Source organism: Colobus angolensis, unplaced genomic scaffold (genome assembly GCF_000951035.1).
Source record: "Colobus angolensis palliatus isolate OR3802 unplaced genomic scaffold, Cang.pa_1.0 Scaffold8, whole genome shotgun sequence".
NCBI lineage: Eukaryota > Metazoa > Chordata > Mammalia > Primates > Cercopithecidae > Colobus > Colobus angolensis.
The window spans coordinates 15421967-15437629 of NW_012121820.1; the positions used below are offsets into that span (position 1 = coordinate 15421967).

The 15663-nt window shown below is 48.7% G+C and overlaps 1 protein-coding gene across 1 annotated transcript in view; it reads right to left on the minus strand.

The window, feature by feature from the left end:
- LBP (lipopolysaccharide binding protein) overlaps positions 1-10081 on the minus strand; it is a 32342-nt gene extending 22261 nt beyond the window's left edge. Inside the window, exons 1-5 of the mRNA XM_011929056.1 lie at positions 9804-10081; positions 6462-6576; positions 5164-5292; positions 1760-1915; positions 790-853 (exon numbers count right to left, since the gene is read on the minus strand). Of these exons, the coding sequence (XP_011784446.1) occupies positions 790-853; positions 1760-1915; positions 5164-5292; positions 6462-6576; positions 9804-9927 (588 nt within the window). The 5' untranslated portion in view covers positions 9928-10081. The remainder of the gene's footprint in view (positions 1-789; positions 854-1759; positions 1916-5163; positions 5293-6461; positions 6577-9803) is intronic.
- Positions 10082-15663: the final 5582 nt, after the last annotated feature.

Consider the following 15663-nt stretch of genomic DNA (forward strand, 5'->3'; position numbering starts at 1 on the left):
GAGGTGTGTGTGGGGGTGTGTGGGGTGTGTGTGGTGTGTGTGGGGGTGTGGTGTGTGGGGTGTGTGTGTGTAGAGTGTGTGTACGGTGTGTGTGTAGTGGAAGGGGGAGTGTGTGGGGGGTGTGGGGTGTGTATGTGTGTTTGTGTGTATTTTTCCTTTTCTTCCTTCATCACTTTCTCCTTTCCCAGTCATTGCTACAGATGCCCTTTGGCTAGTATCTCAGAAATGGGATTTTGGGATGAATGAGTGTTTAGAGGAACTGAAAGTTAACATCTTTTTGATTTAGTTAAAGATGACAAACTCCGAAGATTTCACATGTTCTTTTTTAACAGGCCAGTCTGACAGTGTTGCTGCCTCCCCATCCAGGGCTGGTGCTCACAAGTTTGCCCAGTTCCCACCTGGCCCACGCCCTCGCTGAGCTTTCCTGCCTGGTCTCCTGCAGGCACCTGAGGAATGGTTTCCTTTCGGACCTTGGTGGAATGCAGGGCGGTGTGGGACACTGAGCAAGGCTGAGTAGAGAGAGGGGCTGGAGCCTCTGTTTAGCCCCTGCTGTTTAACTCTTGGCCAAGAAGTTAACCATTTTCTGCCCAACTGAATGGACTCGGAGCTTTGCCCCCAGTGTGCCCCACAACAGCTCCATGACCTGGGCAAATGATTTGTCCTCCCTCGGCCTTGGGCCCAAGTACATCCAAACCAGCCCCCATGGCCTGGTCCAGGGCCAGCGGTCAGTGAGGTCTTCATTCAGCCCTCGCCAAGCTCGGGGGAGGCCAGAAGCTTGGACCTTCTTACCCTGCTCTTCAGTACTTTCTGGAACTTGGATTCGATCTGGTTGTGGAAGAGATTCAACAGCCACCTGCAGAGAGAAGCACAGCCTGCCACTGAACTTGGGGATGGCCAGGTTCCTGGGAAAGCTGGGCCCAGGTCCCTGGCCAGGCCAGTCCACAAAGGGAGCCCTCTCCACCCCCTCCTGGCACCCTGCTGTGACCCAGTACATCCAGCCTGATTCGGAGTGTCTGGCTTCCCAGCGCCTGTGGCACCCCATCGCATGATCACATTCAGTAGATTTGGGGAAGCGGCTTGAGAATCCACATTTTTCTCTTCTTTTTTGGGAGGGGGCGAGGGACAGGATCTCACTCTGTCACCCAGGCTGGAGTGCAGGGGCACAATCTCAGCTCACTGCGACCTCTGTCGCCTGACCTCAAGCCATCCTCCCAACTCAGCCCCTGAAGTAGCTGAGACTACAGGCATGTGCCATCACGTCTGGCTAATGTTTGTATTTTTTGTGGAGACAGGTTTTACCATGTTGCGCAGGCTGGTCTTGAATTCCTGAGCTCAAGTGATTTTCTGTCTTGGCCTCTCAAATTGCTAGGATTACAGGCATGAGCCACCACACCTGGTCACACTTTTCTAATCAAGGAAACAGAGACTAGAAGAGATGAAATGACTCGTCCAAGGACTTGTATATTTTTCGCAAACTCTCCTTCAACCAAATTTTCGGTGTTCCTCCAATAGCCAGATTTCATTCACCTGACAGGGGTCCCCTTGTCAGGTGAATGAAAGTTTATTTTTTTAATGACAATGATGCACCAATATTCCTGGCTTAAGTCTGTTCATCTCAACATCGTTCCCCAGAGAATGATCTTCAAGTGCCTGTGCAAGCCACTTGGATCATTACAATTATCAGAGGCCAGGCTGAGCACCAGATTGGCCAGGAGCTGCAACCAGGAGTCCAGCTGGCAGTGCCCCGATGGAGACCTACCCCAAGTCTCCCGACATGTCCACCTCCACGTCATCGATGTTGCTGCTGCAGCTGGAGGCAGTAACTGTGGGTCTCCCTGAGGACTCGCTGCCCAACAGAAGGTTGACTGAAATGCTGATGCCCTTGACACTCACATCAAAGGAGCCTTGTAGTTTCCTGGAGGAGGTAAGAGAAGCCATGATTGGTTCCTAGACCAGGGTCTGCCACCATTTGTGGGGAAAATAGAAGTCTCAGTTCTTACCTCCAAATTGATGGAACTGAGCAGAGATTTAAGAATAACAAATAAAGCCATAAAAGATCTAGAAGAAAACCCGGATCCAGTATTTACAGTCAGGGCTGGACAAAGGCCTTTCTAGGCAAGATCCAAGACTCATAAGCCATAAAGGAAATCCTTGATAACTTGTTGGCATAGAAAACTAAAACTTCAGTGGACCAAAAAAATGCCATATGTAAAGTAAAAAACAAAATTGCAGTACAAGACATCCAAAGAGCCAGTTTCCTTAATATATGAGCTAATTTCCTTAATATACAAAGAGCAAGCCAATACAAATTAACAAGGAAAGAAAAAACAACTCAAAAGAAAAAAAAAGATATGAACAGGAAATGCAGTATAAAATAAGCATATAAAAGTCATTAAAAATGAAAATAGCAATGACACCAGTTCTCACCTATCAGATTCAAAACAACTTTTGAAGTTTTAATACCCAATGCTATTGAATGTACGAGTAAACAGAAGTCCCAGACACTGTGGCTGGGAGAGCACATTGGCTCAAGCTTTCTGAAACACAAATCAGTGAGATCCCTCTTTGTTCTAAGACACATACTCTTTGGCCCAGTAATTTAACTTCTAAGCCTTTATCCCATGGCTCTTCTTGCCAAGATATATGTGAGGTGTGGGACAGCTCACTGAAGCATCATGGGCAGTAGAAAAAAAAAAAAGGAAGCAACCGACATGTCCACCAGCAGCGACAGGTTGAATAGGTTGTGGGCACCCATGTTATGCAGACTTTGAAAACAATGGGTCAAAATGTGGTCTATTCCAGGGGTCTCCAACCCCAATGGTGGTTGTCTGGAGCTGGGGGAAGGGAAATGGGGAATGATTGTTTAATGGGTAAGGAGTTTTCTCTTGGGATGATGAAAATGTTTTGGAGTTAGATAGGGGTGGATGTTGCACAATATTGTGAATGTATTAAATGCCACTGAAGGTATACTTTCAAATAATCAATTTTATGTTCTGTGAATTTCATATCAATTTTTAAAAGCACATTCAAAAAAGTGAAAAAACATGAGGTAGATCGTCATATGCCCATATAAAGAGATATTTAAGATATTTCACTGACAAAAGACAGGGTAGGAGAGTGTGGCCGGTTCCTTTCATGGAACTAGAAAGAATGTGCGTGTGTAGGTGACATATAAACTGGGCATCTTTCTAAAGCAATAGAATGTGAGCCACACATGTAATTTTAAATTTTCCAGAAGATACATTAAAAAGATAAAGAGGAAGAGCTGAGATTGGTTTTAGCAATACATAATATCATTTCAACATGTCATCAACATAAAAATTATTAGTGAGATTTATTTATTTATTTTGAGACAAAGTCTCACTTTCTTGCCCAGACTGGAGTGCAGTGGCATGATCTTGGCTCACCACAACCTCCGACTCCCAGGCTAAAGCGATTCTCCTGCCTCATCCTCCCAAGTAGCTGAGATTACAGGTGTGTACAACTATGTCCAGCTAATTTTTGTATTTTTAGTAGAGATGGGGTTTCACCATGTTGACCAGGGTGGTCTTGAACTCCTGACCTCAAATGATCCACCCGCCTCAGCCTCCCAAAGTGCTGTGATTACAGGCATGAGCCACCATGCTTGGCCGGTTTTTTTTGTTGTTGTTGTTGTTCTTTTTTTAAATAGTAAATCTTCAAATTCGGTGTTGCGTACTTAGAGTAGATCTCAACTTTTACCAGACACTTTTCAAGTACTCAGTAAAGGCATGGCTGGTGGCTACTATTTTGAGCAGTGCAGGTCTGAAGTATAAATATGGCCATGTCAACCATATTTGGGCTTTTCCTTCTGTTATGGGCTGCTCTGTGTCACCACCTGCCTCCCAAATTCAAATGTTGAAGCTCTGATCCCCAGTACCTGAGAATGTCACAGTATTTGCAGATGGGTCCCTTGAAGAGGTGATTACATTTAAATGAGGCCATTAGGGTGGGCCCTAATCCAATCTGCCTGGTGTATTTATAAAAAGAGATTAGGACATAGAGAGAAACGGGGTTTCTTTTCTTTTTCCTTTTCTTTTTTTTTTTTTTTAGAGATGAACTCTCACTCTGTCCCCCAGGCTGGAGTGCAGTGGAGTGATCTCAGCTCACTGCAACCTCTGCCTCCAGAGTTCAAAAGATTCTTCTGTCTCAGCCTCCTGAGTAATTGGGATTACAGGTACCTGCCACCACACCTGGCTAGTTTTTTAATTTTTAATTTATTTTTTATTTTTAGTAGAGACTGAGTTTCGCCATGTTGGCCAGGCTGATCTCGAACTCCTGACCTCAAGTGATCTTCCCGCCTCAGCCTTCCAAAGTGCTGGGATTACAAGGATGAACCAATGTGCATGGCCTCAGAAATGGGATTTCTTAAGCACAAAGGGAAGACCACGTGAGGACAATTGCCAAAGGGCAACCATCTGCAAACCAAGAAGAGTGGCCTCAGAAGAAACCAGGCCTGCCAAAACCTTGACCTTGGTCCCCAGCCTCCAGAACTGTGAGAAAACACATTTCTGCTTAAGCCACCCAGTCTGTTTGTTACGGCAGCCCTAGCACACGAATACCCCTTCCATTCAAGTGCCTCTGAGGTCAGAGATCTGTTCAAAGTGCCTGAGAGCCAGAGCCCCTGGAAGCAGCCTTTGGCCAATGAGAAGCAGGAGGAAGGGGTGACAGGGCGGGGCTGGAGTGACTCAGAGGTGTGTTCTCTGCTGTCCCCGAGTCCCCCAGCTAGACAGAGCTTCACTTGCCCACCAGGCTGACTTCCTTCCCTTCCCTTCCTCACTTCCCCACTCCCCTGTGGGTTTCCTCAGATCACTTCCAAGATAAAGTATTGCACTGGAATTCTTGCCCTAAGGTCTGTTTCTGTGGGAAATAAACCAAGGAGACATGATATTATCGCACTTAGCCCTCCCATGACTCCATCAAGGAAGCAGGCCCATCCCCTTTGGGAGAGGAGGAAGTAGAGACTCAGAGAAGGAAAGACATTCATTCAAGAGCCAGGATTCAATCTCCAGGCCACCTCTGGGCTTGGACTCCATCTGTCCACCACGTGGCCTTTCTGATGAGCTAGGAACACCTTGGACCTAAGAAGGATGGGGCGAAGGCCAAGGCCAAGAGCTCCAGGGCCTGGGAGCAGGGCCAACTTACAAGAATGACTTGCGCACCTTCCACCTGCCCTGGACCCGGATGAAGGAGTCGGAGATGCTGAGACTCAGGCCCTGGCCAGGGACAGGCCTCAGTGCAGAATGACGCAGCTCACAGCTGTGGATGTTCAGGCTGAAGGGAGAGACACAGAAGGAGGTGTCAGCCCCGGGCCTGGACCCAGCCTCATCAGGGACCTTGCTCCCACCTTTGCAGGCCTCCCCTCTCCACAGTGGGGACTAGACCAGCAGGATCTGCTCCAGGTGAGCACCGGCTGTGTCCCAGGCAGTGACCATGTGTCCACGCTAAGCACATTACATTCTTCATGCCATCTGGGCCACACTGAGGGGGTCAGGACTGTTCTTGTTTCCTTTCCACAGAAGGAGAAATAGAACCTCGAGGAAGGGATGCAATTACCCGCAGTTTACAGTCAGCATCAGAAACCATGAATCTAACGACCCCAGGTGGCATCCTCAGGAGGTCCGTAGACATATCTTTTTGGGTTTGCAGCTCCTGCTAACGCTCCCCTCTCCCAATACATCCAGGTAGGCGGGAAACAGATTCAGGGAATATGGTGGCAGCCTTAAGAGAAGACCCAAAAAGGGTCAGCAAGGTTGCCAACAGTGGGAAAAGAATGGTCAAGTTCTGTTTTATTTGCCTGGCACACAGTAGGTGCTCAACAGATGTTTGCTGATGGACTGAATAAAAGAAGGCAGGAATGAAGGAAACACTCAATAGCAGTGAGCGGGGAGGGGTACAATGTGCTACGGGCCTGATTGTGCTTTCTTCACTGCCCAGCCCTCGAAAAGCAGTTGACGCCATTTTAAAGTATCAGCTGCTCAAGTCTAGCGATATTTGAAGTCTTGGCTCAAATGCCATCTTCTCTGCGAAGCCTTCCCTGACTCCCCCAAGTACAAACTTCAGCTCTAGGTTACATTGGGCTACTAGATTTAAAGTGCAGGGTCTGTCTTCTCTTCCAAACTATATCCAGTGGCCAGATTGGATCTTGGATTAGCACTCTGAAGGAGGAAGCAGATCAACCTCATTTTACAGGTAAGGAAACCGAGGCTCAGGTCACACAGCCAGATATTAAGGTCTTCCTTGATATTTGCTGCATGAATGAGTGGAGAAGCTCAATTCCTCCCCAGAGTTTCCTTCTGAACTCTTCAGGGAACTGTCCCACTGTCTGCCCCAAAGAGGTCCCTCCGCAGCCCAATCCTGAGGCTCTCTCTTCCTCACTCTCCAATTCGCCCTCACAGCCAGCTCCAGCCACCTCGGAGCCCCAGCAGAAGGGAGAGCCCCACCTGCGGAACTCATAGCTCCCACGGCCGACGTGGGGGATCCTGACGTCCCCGGTGAAGTCAGGCAGCATGATCCTGAGCAGCTCACTCTGCAGAGCCAATAGCCCCTCCTGGGCCGCTGTGGACAGGAAATAGCTGGGAGTCAGCTTGATCTGCCTGCCTCCTCCCCTGCTGTAAACCCTACGGTGGCTCCCACCTGCCCTGAAGAGAGAGGTCAACATCGTTATTAGCATTAAGTACACTGACAGGATATGAGCCCCTCTGCGTGCCAGGTAGCATGAGGGACATTCAGAGGCGTCCCTGCATTTCTGGGGCATTGTTAGGTTCATACCCATTTTACTGACAAGGAAATGGAATGCCTTTGCCAACAACTCCCTGAGGGCAAAAGTGCTGTGCGCTTGGACAGGTGGTTTTCCTTCTTGTTCTCCATAGCATCTGGCCTGCATAGAAGAAATTGGAAGGATTTGGGAGCTAGAGAAAGGGGGCATCTTTCTAGCTGGGTGACTTTGACAAAGTCCCCAAACAACCTTCACTTTGTTCATCTGTCAAATAGCAATGACAACAATACATTTGCTGGGCGTGGTGGCTCACGCCTGTAATCCCAGCACTTTGGGAGGCTGAGGCAGGGGTATCACCTGAGGTCAGGAGTTCGAGACCAGCCCAGCCAATATGGTGAAATTCCATCTCTACTAAAAAATACAAAAATTAGCCTGGTGTGGTGGCACACGCCTGTAGTCCCAGCTACTCAGGAGGCTGAGGCAGGAGAATCGCTTGAACCCAGGAGGCAGAGATTGCAGTGAGCCGAGATCGCACCACTGCACTCCAGCCTGGGCGACAGAGTGAGACTCCGTCTCAAACAAAACAAAACAAAACAAAACAAAACTTTCTTCATTGGGTTGGCATCGAATGCAAAGCAAGAAGATGGTTGGGAGGATAACAAGCATTCCTAACTTGTGCCTGGCATACAGCAGGCACTCAGTAAATGCCTGGAACAGCAAACAGGGTTTATATTATTAAAAGTATGGAAAGGGGCTGGGTGCGGTGGCTCACGTCTGTAATCCCAGGACTTTGGGAGGCTGAGGCAGGCAGATCATCAAGACCATCCTGGCCCACATGGTGAAACCCTGTCTCTATTAAAAATACAAAAAAGTGCTGGGTGTGGTGGCTCATGCCTGTAATTCCAGCTACTCGGGAGGCTGAGACAGGATCATCACTTGAACCAGGGAGTTGGAGGTTGCAGTGAGCTGAGATTGTGCCACTGCACTCCAGCCTGGTGACAGAGTGAGATCCCGTTTCAAAAAAAATAAAATAAAAATAAATAAATAAATAAAAATAAAAAAGGAAAGGACTAAAATGCCCAACCTCAGAGGACTGGTTACATAAACATGGTGTGTGTGCACAGTGCAAAGGAACAAAAGACAAACTCTCCTGATTTACGGTTTCAATGCAAGTAGCAGTTACCAGGTCCCACCGTTCAGAGATCTGAGGGACCCAGGTTTCTGCCCCCAAGGCAGGCATTTGTACGCAGATGACTAGTGGTCTCCCCCTTCACCTCTTTCCAATTTGCTCTTCTCCCTCTAGCAAACACACATGTTGGGGTCCCTCTGCCTGGAACACTACCCCTTGTCCCTGGGAAATTCCCACTGTCTTTTCCATTTTACTTTATTCTGCAATCCTTCCCTGATTTCCCTCTCCGTGCCTCGAGCCACTCTGGGCTCCCAACAACCCTACCTAAGGGAATGTTGTTATCTCATTTAATAGGTAAGGCAATTCAGGCTCTAGGAATGTGAGAAGACACGTGGTCAGTGCCTGTCCATATCCTTGAGTCTTTCCAGTAAGTGACAGTTGACTCCCAGCTGCCAGTGTCTGCCTCCCTGAGCCTGTATGTCCTGAGGCTCTTTGTCCTGGAACTGCAGAAAGCAGGCACATGCAACAGGACAGAAGTGCTGGGGCGCTGACAAACCCCCAGCCCAGAAACCCTCAATTAATCACTGTGGCGTATAAATATCCCAGTTCCCTTGCCACCTGGATAGTCTGGAGGCTTTGTTTCAACGTTTTAAAAGAAATATTCCTACTTTTGCTCATTCTTTGTTTTATTTTTATTTATTTATTTTTTTGAGACAGTCTCCCTCTGTTGCCCAGGCTGCAACACAGTGGCATGATCTCGGCTCACCGCAACCTCTGCCTCCCAGGTTCAAGCGATTCTCCTGCCTCAGCCTCCCAAGTAGCTGGGATTACAGGTGCCTGCCACCATGACTGGCTAATTTTTGTATTTTTAGTAGAGGCGAGGTTTCACCATGTTGGCCAGGCTTGCCTTGAACTCCTGGCCTCAAGCTATCCACCCACCTCGGCCTCCCAAAGTATTGGGATTACAGGTGTGAGCCACTGCGCCTGGCCTGCCCATTCTTTAAAATTGAGGAATAATATACATAAAGTACCTAACGGGCACAAATTTTAAAGGTATTGCTAAATAATTTTTAATGTTTGTTTTATTTATTTATTTATTTTTTGAGACAGAGTCTCGCTCTGTTGCCCAGGCTGGAGTGCAGTGGCACAATCTCAGCTCACCGCAACCTCTGCCTCCCAGGTTCAAGCCATTCTCCTGCCTCAGCCTCCCAAGTAGCTGGGACTACAGGTGCCCGCCACCACGCCTGACTAATTTATTTTATTTTTATTTTTAGTAGAGACAGGGTTTCACTGTGTTAGTCAGGATGGTCTTGATCTCCTGACCTTGTGATCTGCCTGCCTCAGCTTCCCAAAGTGTTGGGATTACAGGTGTGAGCCACCGTGCCTGGCTTTTAATGTTTATACAGCCCTGTGATCACCACCTGGATCAAGATATGGCACCTTCTAGCACCCCGGCAGGCTCCCCTCCCTCATGCCCTTCAGGGTCTCTGCCTGCCTCTAGAGGTGACCACAATTCTGACTTGTAGTTCAGAGGCATGTGTTTCCAAACTTTACACAGAATTTTCCCAGCTGAGTGGTTCCTGTCGTCAGAGGTGATGGCTGGTTTAATCGCACACGCTCTCCTGGCTGCCCTCCCTTCCTCATCTTAGTACCGATTCCCTACAGTGTTTCCTGGAATCATTTCCCAAATCAACCACTTGCACACAAAGCTGTGTTCTGTTGGCTGGTGGTGGACCTCGTTACCACAAATAACGTGCCCAGGGCACTCAGCTGGTGGGTGGTGAGGCCAGAATCGGAGCCAGAGCTGCCTGACCCAAAAGGTGGCACTGCCCCAGGGAGAGGGTCTGGTCTGTGTCCCCACTCCCTGTCCCCACTGTACGCAGAGCAGCCTGGGGCCTGGGTTTGCCAAGTGCAGCCACAGCAGATGTGGCTTCTTACCATACTCCAGTCCCTTGTCGGTGATCCTGGCGACCAGGCCGGGGTTGGCACCCAGAGCCTCTGGGGTGGACGTGAGCAGCAATGCCAGCAGTATGGATGGCAGGGCTCCAGCCAAGGCCCCCATCCTAGATTCCCAGTGCAGTGGGCTGGGACTGTCCCAGCTGTGATTGGGCCCAGGTCCCTTAAGTGGCCAAGGTCTGATGGCTGGGGGCAGTTCCTGAGGGTGGGTGGGCTCCTGGGAGCGGGAAGGGGAGGCACAGGGACTGGAACCTGCTTGCGACATCACTGAAGTCATAAGGTCATACTTAGAAGCCAGTTTTCACTGCCCAGATCAGTGGATGAGGAAGCCTGGCTTCTACGATCACCCCTGCCCACCCTCCCCGCAGAAAGACTCACATTCATCACCATTCGTCTTGCCTCATCTCAGCCAGTCTCTTAAGAGCTCGGCTAGGAAGGCTTGGTTTTGCAGATGAGGAAACTGAGGCTCAAAGAAGCCACATAGTCCCCTCAAGATCTTACACCCAGCAGACGGCAGGGTTGAGAGTGAAGCCACGTCTGGCGCCATCCAAACTCTCTCTCCCTCTCTCTTTTTTTTAATATACCAGCTCTGTTTATTTAAAAAATAAATGTTTTCCCCCATGGGAAAACAGCCTCTCTCAAACCTTGCTGGTGGTAAAATTTTCTGGAAAGCAATTGGCAAATGTTTAAACAGCTACATGCCCTGTGACCCAGGAATTCAATTTCAGGGACTTGCCCCTAAGCACATAATTGCATCAGTGTGCCAGTAAATCACGGCTCTAAGATACCATTGCTACGTGTGTGAAACAGGAGAAGTGAGACCCAACCTCATGTATCCAACCATGTATCATTGGTTAAATGAATTATGACACACACTTTAAAGTGAGGCTGCAGAAATAAAGGTATTTCTTGGCAAGGAAAGGGGTCTCATGAGGCATCCGTTTCCAATGGCACCATAGAGTAAGGTTCTATTTTGGGGGGTTCAAAATCAGCTTCCATACTCAACAATCTGGAAAATATTTAGAAAGGAGTCATGGGGCCTTGTCTCTGGTTAGGGGGTAGAATTATAAGTGTTAAAAAAAAGTTTTTGCCTGTTGATATATACATTTTTTTTCTTTTTTCATTTTTTGAGACAAAGTCTACTCTGTTGCTCAGGCAGAAGTGCAGTGGCACGATCATCGCTCGCTGCAACCTCAACTTCCTGGGCTCAAGTGATCCTCCCACCACAGCCCCCTGAGTAGCTGGCACTACAGGCGTGAGCCACCATGTCCAGCTAATTTTTTGTATTTTAGTAGAGATGAGGTCTTGCTATGTTGCCCAGGCTGGTGTCGAACTCCTGAGCTCAAGTGAGCCTCCTGCTTGGCCTTCCAAAATACTGGGATTATAGACTTGGGCCACCATGCCCAGCCTCTAAAATTTTTATTTTCTTGGGGGTATGGTCCCTGGCATATGTTTGTTGTAAGTAAAGATAGTAAAATTTCATTCTGGAAAACAAAATTTATAGTACGGACTGTGCTTAATTTTTAGAGTTTTGCCCCAGCCCTGCTTACATTTGGGAGTTGTGCTCTGCCCTCACCCCCAGGAAACCTTCCCTGACCACTCCCATGCTTCTCTGGATTCTAGAAAGGGTCTCCCCTGAGGTCCCAAAACCCTTTGCGCTTTCCCCACCACAGCATTAACCACTCTGCTTTTTGGTAATTGTGGTCCTTTAAAAATATGCCCATGAATTGTTTGATACTCCTTCCATCAAAAGGTAGTGTTTCTGTCCCCTTCCCTTGAAACTGGGCAGGTCTCCATGATGGCCTCAACCAACTGAATGTGGTGGGATTAACAGGGTGAGTCCCAATAGGTCACAAACAGCACAGGCAGGCACTGAGGTTAAGATCAGGACGTCCCACATTAAACCCAGGGAACCCCACAGTCCAGGCCTCTCTGTTCCTCTGTACTGCATTGCTCCTGTCACTGGGGCTGAGGTTTATTGGGGTCCTCTTCTGTCCCTTCCCCCAGCCCCCACCCCACCAGTCTGGTGGCTCCTTGCAGGCAGGGCTGAGTCTTCCATTTCCTGAGATCCTTGCAGCACCTGGCAGGAATTGAAAAGAAACTGATATTTATTGAGCACCTACTATGTGCAGGTGCTGTGCTGGTTAAGCTGCACGTCTCCTCTCATCCCTGCATCAGCAATCCCAGGTGCATATTTTAGTCTTGTCTTGAGATGAAGAAACTGAGGTTTGGCAGGGTGAAGTGATGTAGGCCGCAGTCACCCAGCAGGAATTTAAGTCCAGGTCTGCGGGATGCCATTCCAAAACGCTGGTCAGGGCAGGCTTCTCTTGGGAGGCAACAAGCTGAGCGGAGGCCTCAGGGTAAGGAGCCAGCCTTTGGGAGGCTTTGGAGCAGGGAAGGGCTCACAGGTGCATCCCCAGTGTGCCTAGGGGCTTTTGCTTCCTGGACCTCAGCCTGCCCAGGAGTGGAGGAGAGTGGGGGAGGACATTCTGGAGCATAAGGATCTTATGGGAACATAGATGTTACTCTTCCTCTGGCCGCAGTTTAAGGATGTCCCTGGCTGGGGGTCATTTGCAGGGTTGGGAATTTCCCACAGCAGCAACCTTAGAGCTGCCAAGTGGCCCAAGCCCAGCCTCCACCCCTGCAGGTTCCCACTCCTGGCTAAGGTCCCTGCTGATGGCCCAGGACTCAGCAGAGGCCTCAGGGAGCAGCATGACCCCAGTGCTGGTCAGAACCCCTGGGCCTTTCTCCTACCAGGCTGACCATCCAATTCCACAAAAGCAACAGCTGCTACCACTCTGGCCACCACTCAGTCTTATTGCAGTGAAATAGGGACTCTTTTAACAAGGATGTTTATTGTGTTCTTGTGCAGGAGAGGGCCCCCACAAATGGCAGTGCATCAAATGATGGGCAGGCAATCATAAAACTGTCCCTTTGACATAAGTGGCTACGAATGGCGCCGAGAGGGTGAGGAGTTCCCTAACAGATAGCTGACGTCATCTGGAGCCAGCAAACCACAATTCCCTGGTAAGGTCTTAAGCATGAGCAGAAGGGCAAACGGAGGAGTGTGACTTGTATATGATCTTTCTCTTGCTGCGACAGACCAGGAAGGGAAAATCGCCCCAGTGAGCATGCGCACAACCTTTGTAAACATACTGCGCGTGCGGCCCCTCCCGAGGGCTGGCAGGCCACTGCGCACGCAGGGATGAGGTAACAGCCCGCCCAAGGAAGGAGCCCCAGAACCAAGCCAGTGTATAAAAACCCCTAGCCAAAGCCTGAGCGGGGCACTTGATCTCTCAATTGTACTTTGCTTCTTTCCATAAACCTTTGCCTCTGCTTTAAAACTTGCCTCCATCTCTCAATTGAATTCTTTCCTCTGAGAAGACAAGGGCTGGCAGTGCTGCGGAGCCGCCGACACGTTCTGACTAAAAAGTGTTACTGAAAAGATTTTGAAAAACCCAGAATTTGGAATCCATAGTGTCTAGAATACTGAGCAGCAAATAGTACGTAATTGCCAAAGTAATAAAGAAACCTTAACGTTTATCTTTACGGACTCTGAGGCCAGATGGCCAGGATTTGAATCCTGACTCCCCCACGGGGTGACTTTGGGCACTTTGTGACTCAGTTTCCTCATCTCTAGTTGGGTTCAGCCAGACGGTGGCATGGCAGGAGGCCAGATGTCAGGGCACTTTTCCCTGCTGTCTTCTCTTGATCACAAGTGTGGCAGTTGGCTGTGTCCTTCCTGATAAGCCCTTGTCCCTGGCTCCCATTATCTCCCTGGGCTGGGATACCCAGATGATTTTCTTTGCTGCTTGAGCCTTAGGGATAACAGTCCCTGGTTGGTTTCCTCAAGCTTGTCCCCCAAGTCTAGAAATAGCCACTTTATTCAAATCCCAAGAACCATTGCAGTTGGATTCTCTTTTCCTGCCTGAACCCTGATGGACACACTTAGCAACAACTGTGCATTTCTTCTGCACTTACTCACCTTTTGTGCAAACGCCTGCCTCTTGCAGAAAGCTTTGAATCCTTTTCCAGAGTCTGCACAGGTTTTTGTCAAGGCCCTGCTGCTAATGGACTGGGGGACCTGGAACAAACTCCACCTCTCTCTGATCCTCATGTTTCCCCCAAATGCAGATGAGGGCTGGGGACTAGGACAACTTTTCAGAAACAAAGACGTGCAGGCAAGTCCCCCAGGGATCTTGTTTAAATGCAAATCTTGATCTATCGTGTTCTTCTGGGGGCTAAGCCTCTGCATTTTAACAAGCTCCCTGGTGAGGGTGATGCTGCTGACCATGGATCATGCTTGAAGCTTTGGGAACAAGGGACTAAATGAGCTCTGAGTTCCCTCTGAGCTCAGCAGTTCTCTAACTCTTCACTCTCCTTTTCGATAGTTTTCTATGACGGTGCCCACACTCCCGAGAACACTGACTCTTGAAAGAGAATGATGTTATGAATTCCTGCAGTTCTGAATCTCTGCAGGGTACTTTGGAGTTGGGAGTTTAATATTTATGACAGCCTCTCCCCAAGCCACATCACCTGCAGATCTGAATGTGTGCCTGTGTGCACACACGCACAGACACACACACATGAGCCCTGAGACATGCAGGCTTACAAAATAAAAGTAGTAATGTCAGTGACGATCCTTTGTGGCTTGAAGGTTGCATGTCTTGAGATACCAGGAGCCCCGTGGAGCAGGACTGGCCATGTGGATAAACAGCTCCTCACCCCAGAGAGCCCTTGCTTTTACAGATGGGGAAACTGAGACCTAGAGAGGGAGAACTGGCCCAGGTCACACTGTGAGCCTATTGCTGAACTGGGGAGGATAAACCCAGACTTCTGGCCAGCCAGGAGCTCTGATTCTTGGGGTCAGGCCCATTCAGGCAGACAGCCCTGAATCATACTTTGAGAATCACTGGCATAATGGTTTTGAGTTATGCAGATGTGGGTTGAAATCCCAGATCGTTTTAAAAATAAATACTTATTAGTCACCTACTATGTGGCAGGCATTGGGAATACTACTGTAGCAAGCCAGATGGAGTTTTTTTTTTTTTTTTTTTTTTGAGACAGAGTCTCACTGCATCACCCAGGCTGGATGGAGTGCAGTGGCACGATCTCAGCTTACTGCAACCTCTGCCTTCTGGGTTCAAGTGATGCTTGTGTCTCAGCCTCCCAAGAAGATGGGACTACAGGTGTCTGTCACCATGCCTGGCTAATTTTTGTATTTTTAGTGGAGACAGGGTTTCGTCATGTTGCCCAGGCTGGTCTCGAACTCCTGGGCTCAAGTGATCTGCCTGCCTCAGACTTCCAAAGTGCTGGGATTACAGGTGTGAACCACTGCACTTGGTCAGATATAGCCTTTACAGTATAGTAAGAACTGTGTTTATTCAAATTAGAGCAAACTTGGATTACTCTTGTCAACCCCTGTACCGCAGATTTGACATGTATTTGATTCTCATAACAACTTTATGAGGTAGGTACTATTATGATGTTCCCTTTATAGATGAGAAATAGAAAACCTGAGAATTAATTATACTGCCCAAAGCCACACAGTTGGCAAATAGCAGAGGTGGAATTTAAACCCAAGATATTTGGGATCATGGTTCATAGTCTTAACCACTGTGCCATGACCCTATCAATCATACCTCTGATTCTTCCCAATAACCTCATGCCAAAGAAGAGGGCAAAGTTTTAGCTCTCCTTTTCAAAGGAGGAAATAGAGGGTCAGAGAGGTTAAGGAACATTTGCAAAGTCACACAGCTCTTGGGGGGACTGGATTTATGTTTGAAACCACTGCCAGGTGACTCCAGAGCCCCGGCTCCAAACAGTTAGCTTAGCAGGCCAC